Source organism: Quercus lobata, chromosome 4, assembly GCF_001633185.2.
Source record: "Quercus lobata isolate SW786 chromosome 4, ValleyOak3.0 Primary Assembly, whole genome shotgun sequence".
NCBI classification, from domain to species: Eukaryota; Viridiplantae; Streptophyta; class Magnoliopsida; order Fagales; family Fagaceae; genus Quercus; species Quercus lobata.
Window position 1 is genome coordinate 79,905,155 of NC_044907.1, and position 15,252 is coordinate 79,920,406.

General features: G+C 40.6%; 2 protein-coding genes and 1 long non-coding RNA gene across 3 annotated transcripts; 2 read left to right on the top strand and 1 right to left on the bottom strand.

Annotated features, from left to right (window-relative positions):
* The first annotated feature begins 1,264 nt into the window (after positions 1–1,264).
* On the top strand, positions 1,265–1,873 carry LOC115985892. The gene has a single exon (XM_031108784.1). The coding sequence runs from the start codon at positions 1,265–1,267 to the stop codon at positions 1,871–1,873; it is 609 nt and encodes a 202-aa protein (XP_030964644.1).
* A 1,273-nt stretch (positions 1,874–3,146) lies between these two features.
* LOC115985893 lies at positions 3,147–6,605 on the top strand. Its single transcript, XM_031108785.1, has 3 exons — positions 3,147–3,653; positions 3,801–5,442; positions 5,563–6,605. The coding sequence occupies exons 1-3, from the start codon at positions 3,147–3,149 to the stop codon at positions 6,603–6,605; spliced, it is 3,192 nt and encodes a 1,063-aa protein (XP_030964645.1).
* Positions 6,606–8,384: 1,779 nt separating this feature from the next.
* LOC115988005 lies at positions 8,385–11,121 on the bottom strand. Its single transcript, XR_004091295.1, has 4 exons — positions 10,901–11,121; positions 9,850–10,013; positions 9,272–9,544; positions 8,385–9,072 (listed from the first exon to the last, which is right to left on the bottom strand). It is a non-coding gene; the product is annotated as an uncharacterized LOC115988005 (long non-coding RNA).
* Between the last annotated feature and the right edge of the window lie 4,131 nt (positions 11,122–15,252).

Sequence of the window (15,252 nt, forward strand, 5' to 3'; positions counted from 1 at the left end):
ATTAATTATTTGAATTTCTCATTCTCTTAAAAAGACTATCATGATAACCAAACCTCATCACAAATTTACAATTGATATTATTTAAATAATTTATTGATACATTCAAATACATAATCATGTAGATTGTATTTTGATATAAACTCAAATTCTTACCACCAAAGTGTATCAATTCAAAAGTAGAGATCACATTTTTTTTGGAAGAGAATGTGAGACAAATAACAAAGCTATATAAAAGAAGATGAGTAGAAGAATATTCAAAAGAAAATTTATAGTTGTAAATACCAAATTATCAAAGTCATGATATGTATTAGAATAACATTGAATCATCCTGTAATTTTATAGGATAACATGTAACAAAAAAAAATTAAATAAAAAAAATTAAAATATAACAAAATCATATCAACCTAAAGTAGAGTTAAACATAAAAATTCATCAATCTAAATTAGAGGTGTAATAAAGAATTAAAAATCCATCAAGAGAAAGAATATATATATATATAGAGAGAGAGAGAGAGAGAGAGAGAGAGAGAGAGAGAGAGAGAGATAATAAGTATTCACCTTTTTGTGTGAGAAAAATATGGATTGAATGGAAGAGATAATAACAAATTTTTATAGTTAAAAAAATGGAGAGAAGATGAGTTAAAATAAAAAGAAGATGAAGGGATGAAGAAATTGTAAGGGTAAAGTATAGAGTAATGGGGAGATAAAAATGTAAAAGTAAATGTTGGGGAATGTGTAATTGTAAAGTGAGAAATTAATAAGGAGAAAAATAATTAAAAAGGAGAGAGAAAATGTTGAAAATAGGTTGATGATATGATGCTAATGTGGTTCAACAGGAGCGTAACAATATTAAATACTATGCTTAATTCAGCTTTTAGATATATATATATATATATATAGATATAAATTGGAGGTCTTGTAAGTTTCATTGTATCACAACCTTAGCTTTTCATAGTGGATTTGATAAGTTGGGCTAGAACCTAGAATGTTTCCTGGTTGTTTTATCACTTCGTGAACAATTCCTCGTCTTTTGAGTGCAATTTTTCCTATTATGATTACTTTCACTGTTTTGTCCATATAACAAAATGAAATCGAACAATCATTATTGTTAATAAAAAGTTTCTCTGACCTAGAGTCGTGGCGGCGCCAGACTCCCGGTCAGTAGAATCCAGTTCCTCACGTAGGATTTTGTTCCCTTATGTAACAACGTTACATATAGGGCTTGTGGGTATTTTTTTTGTGGGACCAGGGAAACAGTGTGAGCCATGGATTCTTTGACTAAAGAATGGAACCGGTTGTCGCTATCAGAACAAGAGGGAGATACTTTTGATTTTGGAAACCAAAACCTTAAACCAGGAAGCATGTTAGCGGCCAAATTTTTTACAAAACGAGCTCTCAGTATCGAAGTGGTGGCTCGGACTCTCCGACCACTGTGGAAGATGAAACACGAGTTTCACATCAAAGAGCTAGGAGACCATCTGATTCTTTTCACTTTTGAGGACGAACTGGATGCAGAGAGGATATTACTTGGTGCACCGTGGAGTTTTGACAAATACTTGATTGCTTTGTGCCGATACGAAACTGACCAGTCCCTCAAAGATCTTCGTTTCAACACGACAGTCTTTTGGGTCCAAATACATGATCTTCCAGCTCGGAGAATGACGATAGAAGCAGCGGAAGGAATCTGTCAACCCCTTAGGCGGATTATCCATTGTAGCGATGAGGACGAAACGGATGGAGGGGAGTTTATGAGGGTGCGAGTAGAACTTGATATTACGAAACCACTTAGTCGTGGGAGGAGAGTGCGGTTTGGCTCGGCCAGTGACGGGTGGGTTTCGTTTCGCTACGAACGTCTCCCAGTTTTCTGCTACTAGTGCGGGAGACTAACGCATGACGCAAAAGACTGTGATGTCTGGCTTCGCAGCAAAGGAATGCTCAGCGTACAGCAGCAACCGTTTGGAGAATGGATGCGAGTGCAACGAATGAGTATGGCAAGACGGAGAGTCATATCGGTGGCAGGACAAGATGTGCAACGAGGAAGTAGCTCTCAAACTGGTAACGATGGACCACCTCTCCAACGGACTGCTCAGACAACGGTGAATGACGGTCAGTCATCGGCGGTTAGGATGGAGAGTAGCATGAGAAAGGAAAGCGCGGATATCGAGGAGTTTTCGAAAACTGGGAATAAGGCGAAAATCACGGAGATTCTCACAGACAACGAGAAATTTCAGGCGCACATCAAGGAAATTGATATTGCGCTCAATAATGGCCCTGAATCCTCTGAGCAGATTAATATCTTTGATGATAATATTGATTGCAGGACTGGTGAACCGGCTGACAAGGCGCTGACCGATATGAACATTAGTGGACCCGTTATGGAGGAAATGCTGGGCCAAGGCCCAAAAACTAAGGCCCGTTTGGATAGTGGGCCTATTATTAATAACATTCAGTCTAGAACTTGGAAAAGAATCATTACAGGGCCGAAAGTTGTTCATCCAAGCTCTGAGGAGAACCATGCAGGGACTAAACGTGGGGCCCAGGACCATGCAAAGAATGAAATGAACACTACGTCAAAAAAGAAGAAAACTGAAACAGAGGTGACTGAGGTAAGCAGGTTGATGGCTTTGGAGTTTACGGAAAAGGCGGTGGCTGCGAGGCAGCACCGCCAGGATCAATGAGTGCATTAAGCTGGAATTGTCGGGGGCTTGGGAACCTCCGAACAATTCGAGCACTCCAGGAGGTTATTGCCTCTGAAGATCCCATCTTAGTCTTCCTTATGGAAACTAAGCTATCCAAAGAAGAGATGACTAAAAAGAAATATACACTTGGATTTACAGAAGGTTTGATTGTGGCTAGCAAAGGTAGTAAGGGTGGGTTAGCACTACTGTGGAAGAAGGAGATAAAGGTTGATGTTCAAACTTTTGGTCCATGGCACATTGATGCTGAGGTGGGTGGAGCGAATGGATTAGGGAAGTGGAGGTTCACGGGGTTCTATGGGTAACCAGAGACAAGTAAGAGAGAGGAGACGTGGCGGATTCTCGAGAGACTAGGGATTTCAATTATCTTCCCTGGTTGTGTATAGGGGACTTTAATGAAATAGTCAGTGATACTGAGAAGCTTGGTGGTAATTCGAGGGCGCCGAAATAGATGGAACGATTCCGGGATGCTATAAACAGATGCCGGTTCAAAGACCTGGGCTTTGTGGGCCCACGGTTTACCTGGAACAAGATTTTTGCAAATGGAGATAGTTGGTGGATTCGCCTTGACCGAGCACTGGTTACTCCGGAATGGTATTCACTGTTCACAAATGCGAAGTTACACCATCTATCAACAACTGCTTCGGATCACTGCATACTTGCTCTTCGGTGGAAACAGGGTGAGAAACGGAGAACTAAGGGTGCAAAACCTTTTAGATTTGAAGCCATGTGGCTTCGTGACCCACGGTGTACGGAGGTGGTACGTGATGCATGGGAACTCGGTCTGTGTGTACCTACAGGCCATCCACTCCAGAATTGTGTTTCGTCATGCAATGAACACCTCACCCAATGGAATAAAAGAGAGTTCGGTCATGTTGGCCACCAGATCAAGAATCTCCGGAATAAACTCCAGGCGTTGGAAACCTCCCCTGAACTCAACATGGACACTATTAAACAGGTCAGGCAGAATCTTAATTCTTGGCTTGATATAGAAGAGATTATGTGGAAACAAAGATCTCGAAACAACTATCTAAAGGAGGGTGATCGTAACACAAGTTTTTTCCACACCAAGGCTTCAAACAGGAAACAACGAAATTGGATCTAGGGACTTGAGGATGAGAATGGTAACTGGCAGGAAGGTTTGGATGGGATTGAACATGTAGCTACACAGTATTTCTCCACTCTGTTCACTTCCTCTCAGCCAGGAGAGATGACGGAGCTCTTACATGCCATTTCTCCTTCAGTGACTGATGCTATGAACCAACTCCTTGCTAGAGATTTCCAAGCTTCAGAAGTTGCCCAAGCTTTACAGCAAATGCACCCTCATACTGCCCCAGGACAGGATGGATTGCCACCTCTTTTTTATCAAAAATTTTGGTCCCTCACCGGCTCCTGTGTCACTCAAGCTGCACTGGACTTCCTGAATCATGGTATTGTTCCTCCTCACTTTAATGACACCCAGATTGTTCTTATTCCTAAGGTCCAAAATCCTAGGAAAATTACTGAATATAGGCCTATTAGTTTATGTAATGTGGCCTACAAAATAGCATCTAAGGCAGTTGCTAATAGATTGAAAAATGTTCTATCTATCATTGTTAGTGAAAACCAAAGTGCATTTACCAAGGGGCGATTTATAACTGATAATGTCTTGGTTGCTTTTGAAACCATGCATCATATTAGCCAAAAGAAGACTGGGAAAGTGGGGGAGATGGCTCTAAAACTAGACATGAGCAAATCCTATGATAGGGTAGAATGGACCTGCTTGGAGAATATCATGAGGAAAATGGGTGTTCATCAAAAAATGATTGAGGTGATTATGAGATGTATCACGACTACCACTTTTTCTATCCGTATTAATGGGCAATCCCGAGGCAGAATTGTGCCCTCTAGGGGCCTCCGCCAAGGGGACCCATTATCACCTTATTTATTTCTCTTTTGTGCAGAGGGTCTCTCAGCTCTTCTCCGTCATGCAGCAGAAAGGCAAGCTATCCATGGAGTTTCCGTATGTCGGAAGGCTCCAAGAATTTCCCATTTATTCTTCGCGGATGATAGCTTGGTTTTTTGTCGAGCATCTTTGGAGGAGTGTGATGAGCTTCAGCGTATCTTTACCCTATATGAAACGGTTTCCGGTCAACAGCTTAATAAAGCCAAGACTGCTCTGTTTTTCAGTCAGAATACCCCACGTGCAATACAAGAGGAGATCAAGACTAGATTTGGCGCCCAAATCATTCGCCAACATGAAAAATACCTGGGCCTACCCTCTTTGGTTGGAAGATCCAAAAAGAATACGTTCCATGATCTTGGCAAAAAATTATCAGGGTGGAAGGAAAAGCTCTTATCGAATGCAGGTAAGGAGATACTAATAAAAGCAGTAGGCCAAGCAATTCCCTCTTACACGATGAGTTGCTTTAAACTCCCGGACTCCTTGTGTGATGAGCTTGCTGGCATGGTTCGCAAATTCTGGTGGGGACAAAACAATGGGGCGGACAAAATGGCTTGGCTTAGTTGGGAGAAGATGTGCACACCGAAGGAGGCGGGTGGTATGGGTTTTAGAGACCTCAAGGCTTTTAACCTAGCATTACTTGCCAAACAAGGGTGGTGGCTTCAAACATGCACCGGGTCCTTATTTTACAGAGTCTTCCAAGCCAAATACTTTCCAGATAGAGATTTTCTCTCAGCCACCTTGGGCACTAAACCGTCGTATGCCTGGAGAAGCATTTTCGCTGCACAGCAGATTGTTTGGAAAGGTAGTCGCTAGCGGATAGGAAATGGAGCAAAAGTTCATATCTGGGGAGACCGTTGGCTTCCATTATCATCCACTTACAAAGTGGTCACGCCTTGCCCATCTGTGGGGAATGACTTACTAGTGGCAACGTTGATTGATGGCCAGAGAGGAGAATGGGATGTTGATGCTCTCCAAAGCACTCTCATGCCCAAGGACGTTGAGTCTGTCCTCACCATCGCACTCAGTCCGACTTTACCTGAGGACTGTCTTATCTGGGCTCTCACTTCATCGGGGAAATTCACGGTAAAGTCGGCATATAGGCTTGCATTGGAGGAGAGAACTGACCATGGAGTTCAAGAAAGCTCAAATGCTACATGCATGAAGAAGTTCTGGAGCTTTATTTGGCGACTGAGGGTCCCTAATAAAATTCGAAGTTTCACGTGGCGTGCATGCAGAAATATTCTGCCCACGAAAGCCAATCTTTTCCGTCGAAAGATAACACCGGATAGCATCTGTGAGGTATGTGGCAATTTTGAGGAGACAACAAGTCACGTGCTCTGGCACTGTCACCGTGCGAAGGAAGTGTGGAAGGAGGTGGGTTTGGACACAGACAAGGTCATGGACAAATGTCCCGAGTTCATAGACTTGGTGTGGTATGCCCGAAACGTGAAACAGTGGACGGAGGAAGATATTGGATTGATGGTCATGACGGCGTGGGGTATTTGGACAAACCGGAATGAGGTACGTCACGGAAAGAATAGGAAGCCAGCAGCTGTTCTTGCTAAGTGGACAAAAAGCTATTTGGAGGATTATTTAATGGCTAATCATTCCACTAGGCCCTACAAGGAGTCAACGGAAGTAACATGGCAACTTCCCAAACCTCCATGGTTCAAAGCCAACATGGATGGTGCGGTATTTTCCCAGCAAAAGGAGGCCGGTGTGGGGGTTGTGATACGGGACCACTTCGGTGCGGTGGTGGCGGCAGTAAGCAGGAAGCTGAAAGCTCCTCTGGGCGCTCTTGAAGTGGAAGCTAAAGCAATGGAGGAAGCCGTTAATTTCGCATGGGATATGGGGATTCGAGAATGCATCTTCGAGAGTGATTCTCTAACAGTGGTAAATGCTATGCTTCGCCTCACAGACCCACCCTCGACCATAGCTAATAATATAGCAGGGTCGTTGTCCTAGCTCTTCAAGTTCCGTGTTGTTAGCTTTAGTCATGTGCCTCGGGCTGGGAATAAAGCTGCCCACATATTAGCACAGTTCGCAAGAGGCGTGTCAAGTCTGCATGCTTGGGTTGAAGAAACACCGGGTTGCATTGAGAACGTGGTGTCCCAGGATGTATTATTTTGACTTAGTATGAATAAAAGTCTTGGTATTCTCATCAAAAAAAAAAAAAAAAAAAAACAAAACAAAATGAAATCGACTAATTAACTACTTGACTTGAACTTGTTTAATTGATAAAAATTGGTAGTAAGCCGTTAAACGTAACTTTCATACTTTGATCAGACATAATTAATTGCATTGGTGGTGTTACAATTTATGACCACCTTGGCCTCGACTACTGTAGGTAGCTATGGTGAAATGTCATAACAATCTTGGCAAAAGCAAGAGAAAAATTATTTTAATTCAAGAAAAAACCAAACATCCCAAAAGACTAACATATGTGATAAATTTCCGATTGATATTATTTTGCAAAGCGTTAAGTCATTTATAGACTTACAAACTCCAAATGGAAAGAAACAACCAAACAATCAAACTTCCAAAAAAAAAAAAAAAAAAAAATCAACAACAACAACAACCAATAATCAACATAAGCAACAAATAAAGATAAGCACCTTGTTTACTGAAAGATTTTGAGCTTGAAGTGTATTACAACAATGGCGGAAATTAGTTAGAGAGAGTGAGATTTATGAGAAGATATTTTCTGAAATTGTATTTCAAGCTTTTTTTTTTTCCTTTTTCTTTTTGTGGTTAATTCACTATACAAAACTCTATTTATATAGCATAGATTACACTAGGACTAGAACCAGGGTGGAGTTACATGTATGAGTAGGGAGCCATGTTCCCCCAAAAATTTTAATTATTAGCTTACAAAAATGAGACTCAACCTCCCAAATATTTGAGCTAGTTCAATGATATTCTTAAAAAAATATTTGATCCAATCCAATAATGCATGTTTATGAAAGTTTGCATCAACTAATAAATCAGTATCATAAGTTGGCCCTCCAAACAAAAATTGCTAACTACACCCAACTAGAGCCTTCTAGAAGGTTCTATCTCTAACAGAATTACAGCAAACTAATAACAAACTCTAATACATATTTTGGGTGAAGTACAGCTGGCATATGAAGCCAGAAATATCTAGGAAGATAAGCACAGAAGCTTGAACACGTGAGCTGGAAAACAGAGCAAGTCTGGAAGGAGACTTGGACTTGATGAAGAGCTACAAAACGGTGTCATTCTCATTAAGTGTAAACAACATCGTATCAGCACATCCTTTAGCACACGCCGCCGTTTTGGGGGCCAAAGCGACCGTTATGAAAAACTAGCCGTTGTCCTCTGTATCTGTTTTGAATTCCTGAGTTTCTGTGCTTTACATCTATTACTCAAAAAACTTCCTAATTGATAAAGATAATTTCCCACATTATTCAACGACTCAAACTAACAAGAAATTACAGATAACATTTGATGATCAGTTCACAACTACATGCTTCAACAGCAACTTTTTCCAGTAGCAATTGTGTGGACATAGCAGGTGGTCTTTGGACAACCACTTTAGTGATGGTGCAGGGAAAAAGACTTCCAGCATGATTTTGGGTAAGGAGTCCGACAAAGAAAGAGTTACGAGGATGATGTTGTATTGCGGGAAGGGAAAGACAAAAGGAACTGAAAAGTTGGGTTTAAAAGAAAGAAGCTTTAAAGCAAAAAGCGGCAAAATGGTTTGGTTTTGTTTTTCTAGATGAACTTTCGTCATTTTTTTATTAATCGGACCTTAGCAAAACTTCTAAAAAAGTGTCACTCTTCTTTGAGGCCATATAAATAGCGTCCTTTGGCATCAGATGAAAAAGTAAAATATGGAACTTTAAAGAGGACGCTAATCCTGGTATGAATAATATGGGGAGGCAGAAGGTTATAAGAGTGGGAATAAGAAGACTTTTGGGAATCAGAAGAATATTATATTTGATTGGGGAATGTTGAAAACTAGAGTGAATCCCTAACACACAAAATATGCCCGTGAAAAAGGCCAGCATCATTGCTATTAGGGCAAGGACGGTTAGGTTAAAGGCCAACAAAAAAGAGTGCCACCGAAAAAAGGAGAGTATCTATTGGTTTGAACGCTATACTATTTGAAATAATGAATGCTTTGAACGCAACATTTGTTCTCAGAATTGCAGAGCCGGCATCAGCGTCTTGGCCAGATACAAAACCTCCAGGCACGGTCATACCTGCTGCAAAGGTCACATGCATTCGCAATGAGTGCGGCCACTACTAAATGGGCTTTGGCTGCTTTCTCCACCTTAGACATAAATTTTTCTTCGATGATATCAACTGTTTTCACAATCTTGTTCTTGCCTTTAACCTTGACGACTCTCCGAAATACACGCTTTGATTGACACAAGTTCACAAATGTAATCTTCCGAAGGTATAAAAACTGTGCAACAAGGAGAATAGTTAGATTTCGAGAAACGGAAAAGCTAGGACAACTGCAGAATTTATGAAAAGATGGCGTTTGAAAATGGACACAATGTACGTTCTTGAAGTTTCAAGTAAAAAAATGAATAAGAAAAAAAAAAAAAAAAAAAATTGCCTTGCCCTTGATATTATGGGTTGAAGAGAAAAGATTGCATTACCTTCCCAATTCCTATTTCTTCACTAGTTAAAGTGACGTCGAAAGCATCGAGGTTTTGTCTGATGAAGGCCATCTTATCTACTCTCAGGTCATTCATGACTTGAGGTATGAGCTTTGAAGAATTAGAATGGTGATGCAGAACTGTGTTTCCATCGGCATCCTTCTCATTCCAAAGGCTTTTAAGAGACAATTTTTCTAGGATGAAATGCGTTGCATCCCAAGGAGAAAACGATCTCACAGCAAAAGTGACTTAGCTGTAGCACAGCAGAGTTTCCTGTTCAGTAGTAGACATTTCAAAATGAGAATTTGAGAAAAAAACAAATTCTCTATAAAAGAGCCCTTCACTTTGTCCTATACTTTTTTCCCCAAATTGGGATTATACCTTTTTATCTCAATTTTAAACATTAAAGGCAATTCAAGTTATTCCTCAAGAAGATAATTGATTTTTTTTTTTTATTTAATAATTAGATTATTGGGGGTGGGGGGATTCAAACCCTAGGCTTCTCATTGAGCTACAAGGCTCTTGGCATCATTTGAGGAACCTATATAAACAGAAAAGGCAAATAAATATATGAAAACCTTATCACATCATCTGAGGAACCTATATTTCTGACAATAACACCTAGCAAGCTCTCCTGGAAGTTAAAGTGTGGAACTGCATCAAGCAAAGTACAGATACAGTGAATAGCAACATGCTGAAATGAAGACTTCTTTTCTAACATTATCAACCACTGCAGGTATGCCTGTAAACATGAATTAGAAGAATAAACCCATTAAAACTTATCACGATGAACATTCAAGCCCTTCAGTTTTCAGACAATCCAAACAGGTAAGAAATATAAACATTCTGCAACATAATAACAAAAATAATCCATCACACACAGAGTTATTGTGTATATATGTATGTAGGTATCATCATTATAATAATCCTTGCCCGGAAAAAGCTCAAATTTGAAATTCAAGTTTACAAACTCACACGACACAACACTCAAATTTTTGTTTTTGCCAACAGTCTTGTAGCTTAATGGGCAACACCTAGCGTCTCAAACGGAAATGTGCAGGATTCAAATCCCCTCCAACTATCTCATTATTAAAAAAAAAATAATAATTTTTACTCTCTAATAGCTACATTTTTTTTACGTAATCACATAGCTATAATTGAATTAATATTTTCAAACCTAAGTAACACATTAGACTTTCGATCAAAAATATTCTCAGTATTTTTTTTTTTTTTTCTGAATTCACTACAAAAACTGAAATTTCAAAAATTCTCAAATAATTTTTAGTCTCCAATAGCTATTTATATATATATATATATATATATATATATATATTTTCCATGCAATCACATCACTATAACTAAATATACAAACTAAAGCAGAAAAAAAAAAATCAAAATTTACCATTTCTATCATAATAACACATAAAAATACAAATTTTCTCAATAAATTTCGTCTCTATCATCTACATGTGAAACTCTGAACATATCATTTTCCCAAATTTTACTTCAAAATACAGAGTGAAACCCACAAAGTTTTGTATTTGAAAAGCCAGTGAAAGAAACACAAAATACATTCTAGGTTATTATCAAATCAAAACGACATCGTTTAGAGAGAGTGTGTATACGGACTTGGTGATAGATTGGGTGTCGAGGCGGGAAAATCTGAGAGCGTATTGGCGATTGTGTTGGACGAACTGTAAGTCGTCGTCGGAGACTTCGACTTCTTCGTCAGGTATCTCCGGCTGAAGCTCCGGTGGCAGAATTATCTTCTCGCTCTTCTTCTTCCCCATTGCTGTTTTACTACTCACTACTGCGTCTCTGTGGTTTTGGGGTTTTTGTTTAGGGTTTTTAGATTTAAGAGAGAGAGAGAAAGAGAAGTGATTTTCCTTTTCTTTTGTTGTTTCGGTTGTTCTCTTTGGACCCAAAGCGTTATTTTGGGCTATAAGTTGAGTATTGAATCGAACCAACCCAATGGGCCGAAAATTTTCTTTACGTTTTGGCAAATATATTATGTACCTAAGGCGGTTTGGTCATAGAGTTCAAAAATTGTTGTTTAAAAAGATGTGAAAATTGTAGTTTAAAAAGTGTTGTTGAAATACGTATTTTTAGTGTTTATAAAACAAAAAAATGTATTTGGTATCATGGTTTATGTGGGGGCTGGTTAATCAATAGTTATTAAAACCGTGTTAACTGGGTCTGTGGCCTATCCGAGGACATTAAACCATCCGAGGAGGCCCATATGAGGTTATAAGGGGAACCAAATGAAAAGGGGAGTAGATATTACATGAGATGGGCCCAGTATTCGTCCGAGGATAAAATTCTTCTCGGTAATATATGTCTGAGGACGACCTAAACGTCATATAGTTACAAACACACTTCAGAACTACATTACCACTAAAGGTGGGGACATGAGACCAAGGGTAAGAAAGAAAAGATAAACAAATATCTTTAACAACTGCTGCCTCCGCATTAATTGCCTATCAACCAACTCTCTGCCCGCATTAATATGGAGGTGATGCCTGAACAGTGATGAAGCAGCCTTACAGCTGCTAGTTGAAGGTTCTAGGAAGTGTTAGATGGGACAGGAAGGGATCCCCCGAATCCAACCTACACGTGTGTGGTGAAGATGACACCAAGAGAGCAGTATATAACATGAAAGAATGCATTGAGAGAAGGGATCGGAACTTCTAAACAAGTGACGCTTAGAGGAAAACCTTATGAAATAAAGAACTTAACTTGTTTTAAGGAGAAATTGATTGTAATATTTGTGTTAATCCATCTAAAAACGTTAAGTTTAATCGTTTTTCTTTTGAAGTTAATCTAGTTCTTTTATATCCACGCTCTACAAATTTATTGTTTGGGCCTTTAGCGTTCGAATCCAATACGAGTTTGGGATCGTTACAAATTGAGTCCTTAAAATTGGCGCTGTCTGTAGGAAGAGCTTGATTTAGATTAAAAGAAATCCGATTCAACGTTCATGATGGAGGAAGCAGGTCCACATCACTATGAAGCAGGACCATATCAGGTAGATGCCAACCTACACCAAGCGGAGTCAAAAGGCTCCCAGCATGGTAATTTGCACCGGAGTCCCGAATGGAGAGATGGCCGTGAGGGAAGTGTCTGCACAACTCATACCACCAAAAGTCGCTCTCGTGGGAAGAGTCATGTTTCCCATGCAAAAAATGACAGGAACCTGCAACGTGAGATTAACGAGTTGAAAAGAGAGTTGCGCCATGCCCGGCAGGAACGTTCCCCACCTTGCTCCGAACCATCATCCGAGGAGACAGATGGAACTAGTTATTAGCGGAGATCCAAAACTCCGCCTAGAGAGACTTTTTCCTATGAAGAGGAGCACAACCATCGACATAGGTACAAAAGCCCGCCTAGCAGGGGCTTGGGGAACAACACCATGAATAAAGCGTTAAGCCAAGTCTCCAAATCACCCTTCACAAGGAATATAGAAGATGCGATTCTTCCTCGGCGATTCCACTAGCCTACATTCACCCTATATGATGGTCGGTCAGACCCAGTAGAACATGTTAGCCATTTTAGCCAAAAGATGGCTATCTACTCTAGGGATGAGGTCTTGATGTGCAAGGTCTTTCCATCAAGTTTGAGTCCGGTGGCGATGAGATGGTTTAACGGTTTAAGGGCCAACTCTATTAAGTCCTTCAAAAAGCTTACCCGGGCTTTTGGCGCTTGATTTATCACTTGCAGTAAGGTTCCTCGGCCTTTGGGATCCTTGCTGTCTATGTCCATGTGAGATGGCGAGACTCTCAAAACTTATTCAGATAGATACTGGGAAATGTTTAATGAAATAGAGGGAGAGCATGATGATGTGACCATAAGTACTTTCAAGGCTGGTCTTCCAGTCGAGCATGATTTAAGGAAATCTCTAACTGATAAACCTGTTACCAGTGTACACCAATTGATGGATAGGATTGACAAGTACAGAAGAGTAGAAGAAGACCAACTTCAGGAAAAAGGAAAGGCTAAGGTAATCCCTCAGGAGAGGAGGGATTTCAGGTCGAACCGTTACAATAGTAACCGACCTCGGAAAGACTTCGTTGGGCAATCAGGTTCTGCTGATACCCAGGTGGTTAATGCAATGTTTCGGGAGCTAGTACAACAAGTATTGGAGAAGATAAAGAATGAGCCCTTTTTTAAATGGCCAAACAAGATGGCAGGCTAAGAGACACACCCCGAACCTTTATTGCCACCATCATCAGGATCATGGACACACGACGGAGGATTGCAGGAATTTATGGAACCATTTGGAGCAGCTGGTCCAAGAGGGGAAATTGAAACAACTCTTGCATCATTCTAGTGGTAGGGTAGGCCATGTAGGCTCAAAGATGCGCGGGGACGCTTCTTCAAGACTCCCCCTTGGCACAATAAACGTTATTTTTGCTGCCCTAGGAAGGACTAGATCTTGTCCTTCCAGGGTACTGTCGGTGTTCCGACATCCGGCCAAGGATCATTGCCAAGCGTCAAAAAGAGCCAGGGTGGACATTCCACTGATTTTGGGCTTTTCGGATGAGGACAAAGTTGGAACCATACAGCCCCATGATGATGCTCTGGTGGTCACGCTGAGAATTGGTGGGTACGATGTAAAAATGATGATGATTGAACAAGGTAGTGCTGTTGATATAATGTACCTAGATTTGTATAAGGAGCTAAGATTGAAGCCTGAGGACTTTGCAGCTTACAGTTCCCCTCTGGTGAGTTTTGAGGGAAGGATGGTCATTCCAAAAGGACATATCAGACTACTTGTGCAAATCGGTATGGATGTGGTGGAGGTGGACTTCATTGTTGTAGATGTTTTCTCTCCATACACGGCTATTATGGGCAGACCTTGGCTTCATACCTTGGGAGCAGTCTCATCTACTCTACATTAGAAAGTGAAATACCCATCTGGGGGCCAAGTATTAGAGATAGTAGGAAGTCAGGTTGCAGCTTGGCAATGCCTGGTAGCGACTATACAATATCGGCCAGAGGCAGAGACCTAGGCTATCGTCGATAATGGATTATAGCAATTAAAACCCCCAGCATTACCCTTAGATGGACCAGCCGACGAGGTAAAGTGTGAAGATTTGGAGAGGGTAATTGTTGTTGATGATCCGGAAAGATTTTTCCAAGTTGGGGCTAAACTACCTTTGCAAGAGAAGGAGCGATTGCTGGAATTCCTCAGAGAAAATGTAGATGTGTTTGCATGGAACCCATATGAAGCCCCAGGTGTAGATCCGAATTTCATTTGTCATCGACTCAACGTGAATCCTTCTGTTATTCCCAAAAGACAGCCACCTCGGCGACCATCGAAAGAGCACACCGAAGCTATCAGAAGTGAGGTGGCCAAGCTCAAGCAGGTTGAGGTTATCAAAGAAGTTTTTTACTCTCAATGGTTAACCAATACGATGGTGGTAAAGAAAAAGACAGGAAAGTGGCGGGTGTGCGTGGACTTCACGGATCTCAATAAGGCTTGTCCTAAGGATCCTTTTCCCATGCCGAAGATAGACCAGTTGGTAGATGCAACCATTAGTCATCCTCGGATGAGTTTTTTGGATGCCTTTTAAGGATACCACCAAATACCGCTAGCATCGGATGATCAAGAGAATACGGCATTTGTCACCCCTATTGGAAACTATCATTATAAAGTGATGCCCTTTGGTTTGAAAAATGCAGGATCTACCTATCAACGGATGATGACTAAAATATTCGAACCACAACTGGGCAGAAACATTGAAGTCTATATCGATGATATGGTAGTGAAGAGTAAAGTGGTGTCTGAGCATGTAGAAGATCTTACGAACATTTTTGGAATACTGAGAAAGCATAAGCTACGTTTGAATGCTTCAAAATGTTCCTTTGGTGTAGGCTCCAAGAGGTTCTTGGGATACATGGTGACTCATAGAGGAATTGAAGTGAACCCAGATCAGATTAAGGCCATCAACGATTCACAAGCACCTCGGAATCCAAAAGAG

Bases quoted from the DNA above. Each gene is read 5' to 3' on its own strand.
- LOC115985892 (XM_031108784.1), top strand. From the start codon at position 1,265: ATGGATTCTTTGACTAAAGAATGGAACCGGTTGTCGCTATCAGAACAA.
- LOC115985893 (XM_031108785.1), top strand. From the start codon at position 3,147: ATGGAACGATTCCGGGATGCTATAAACAGATGCCGGTTCAAAGACCTG. The intron at 3,654-3,800 runs GTCAGGCAGAAT...AATTGGATCTAG, and splicing joins ACATGGACACTATTAAACAG to GGACTTGAGGATGAGAATGG. The intron at 5,443-5,562 runs GTAGTCGCTAGC...ATGACTTACTAG, and splicing joins ACAGCAGATTGTTTGGAAAG to TGGCAACGTTGATTGATGGC.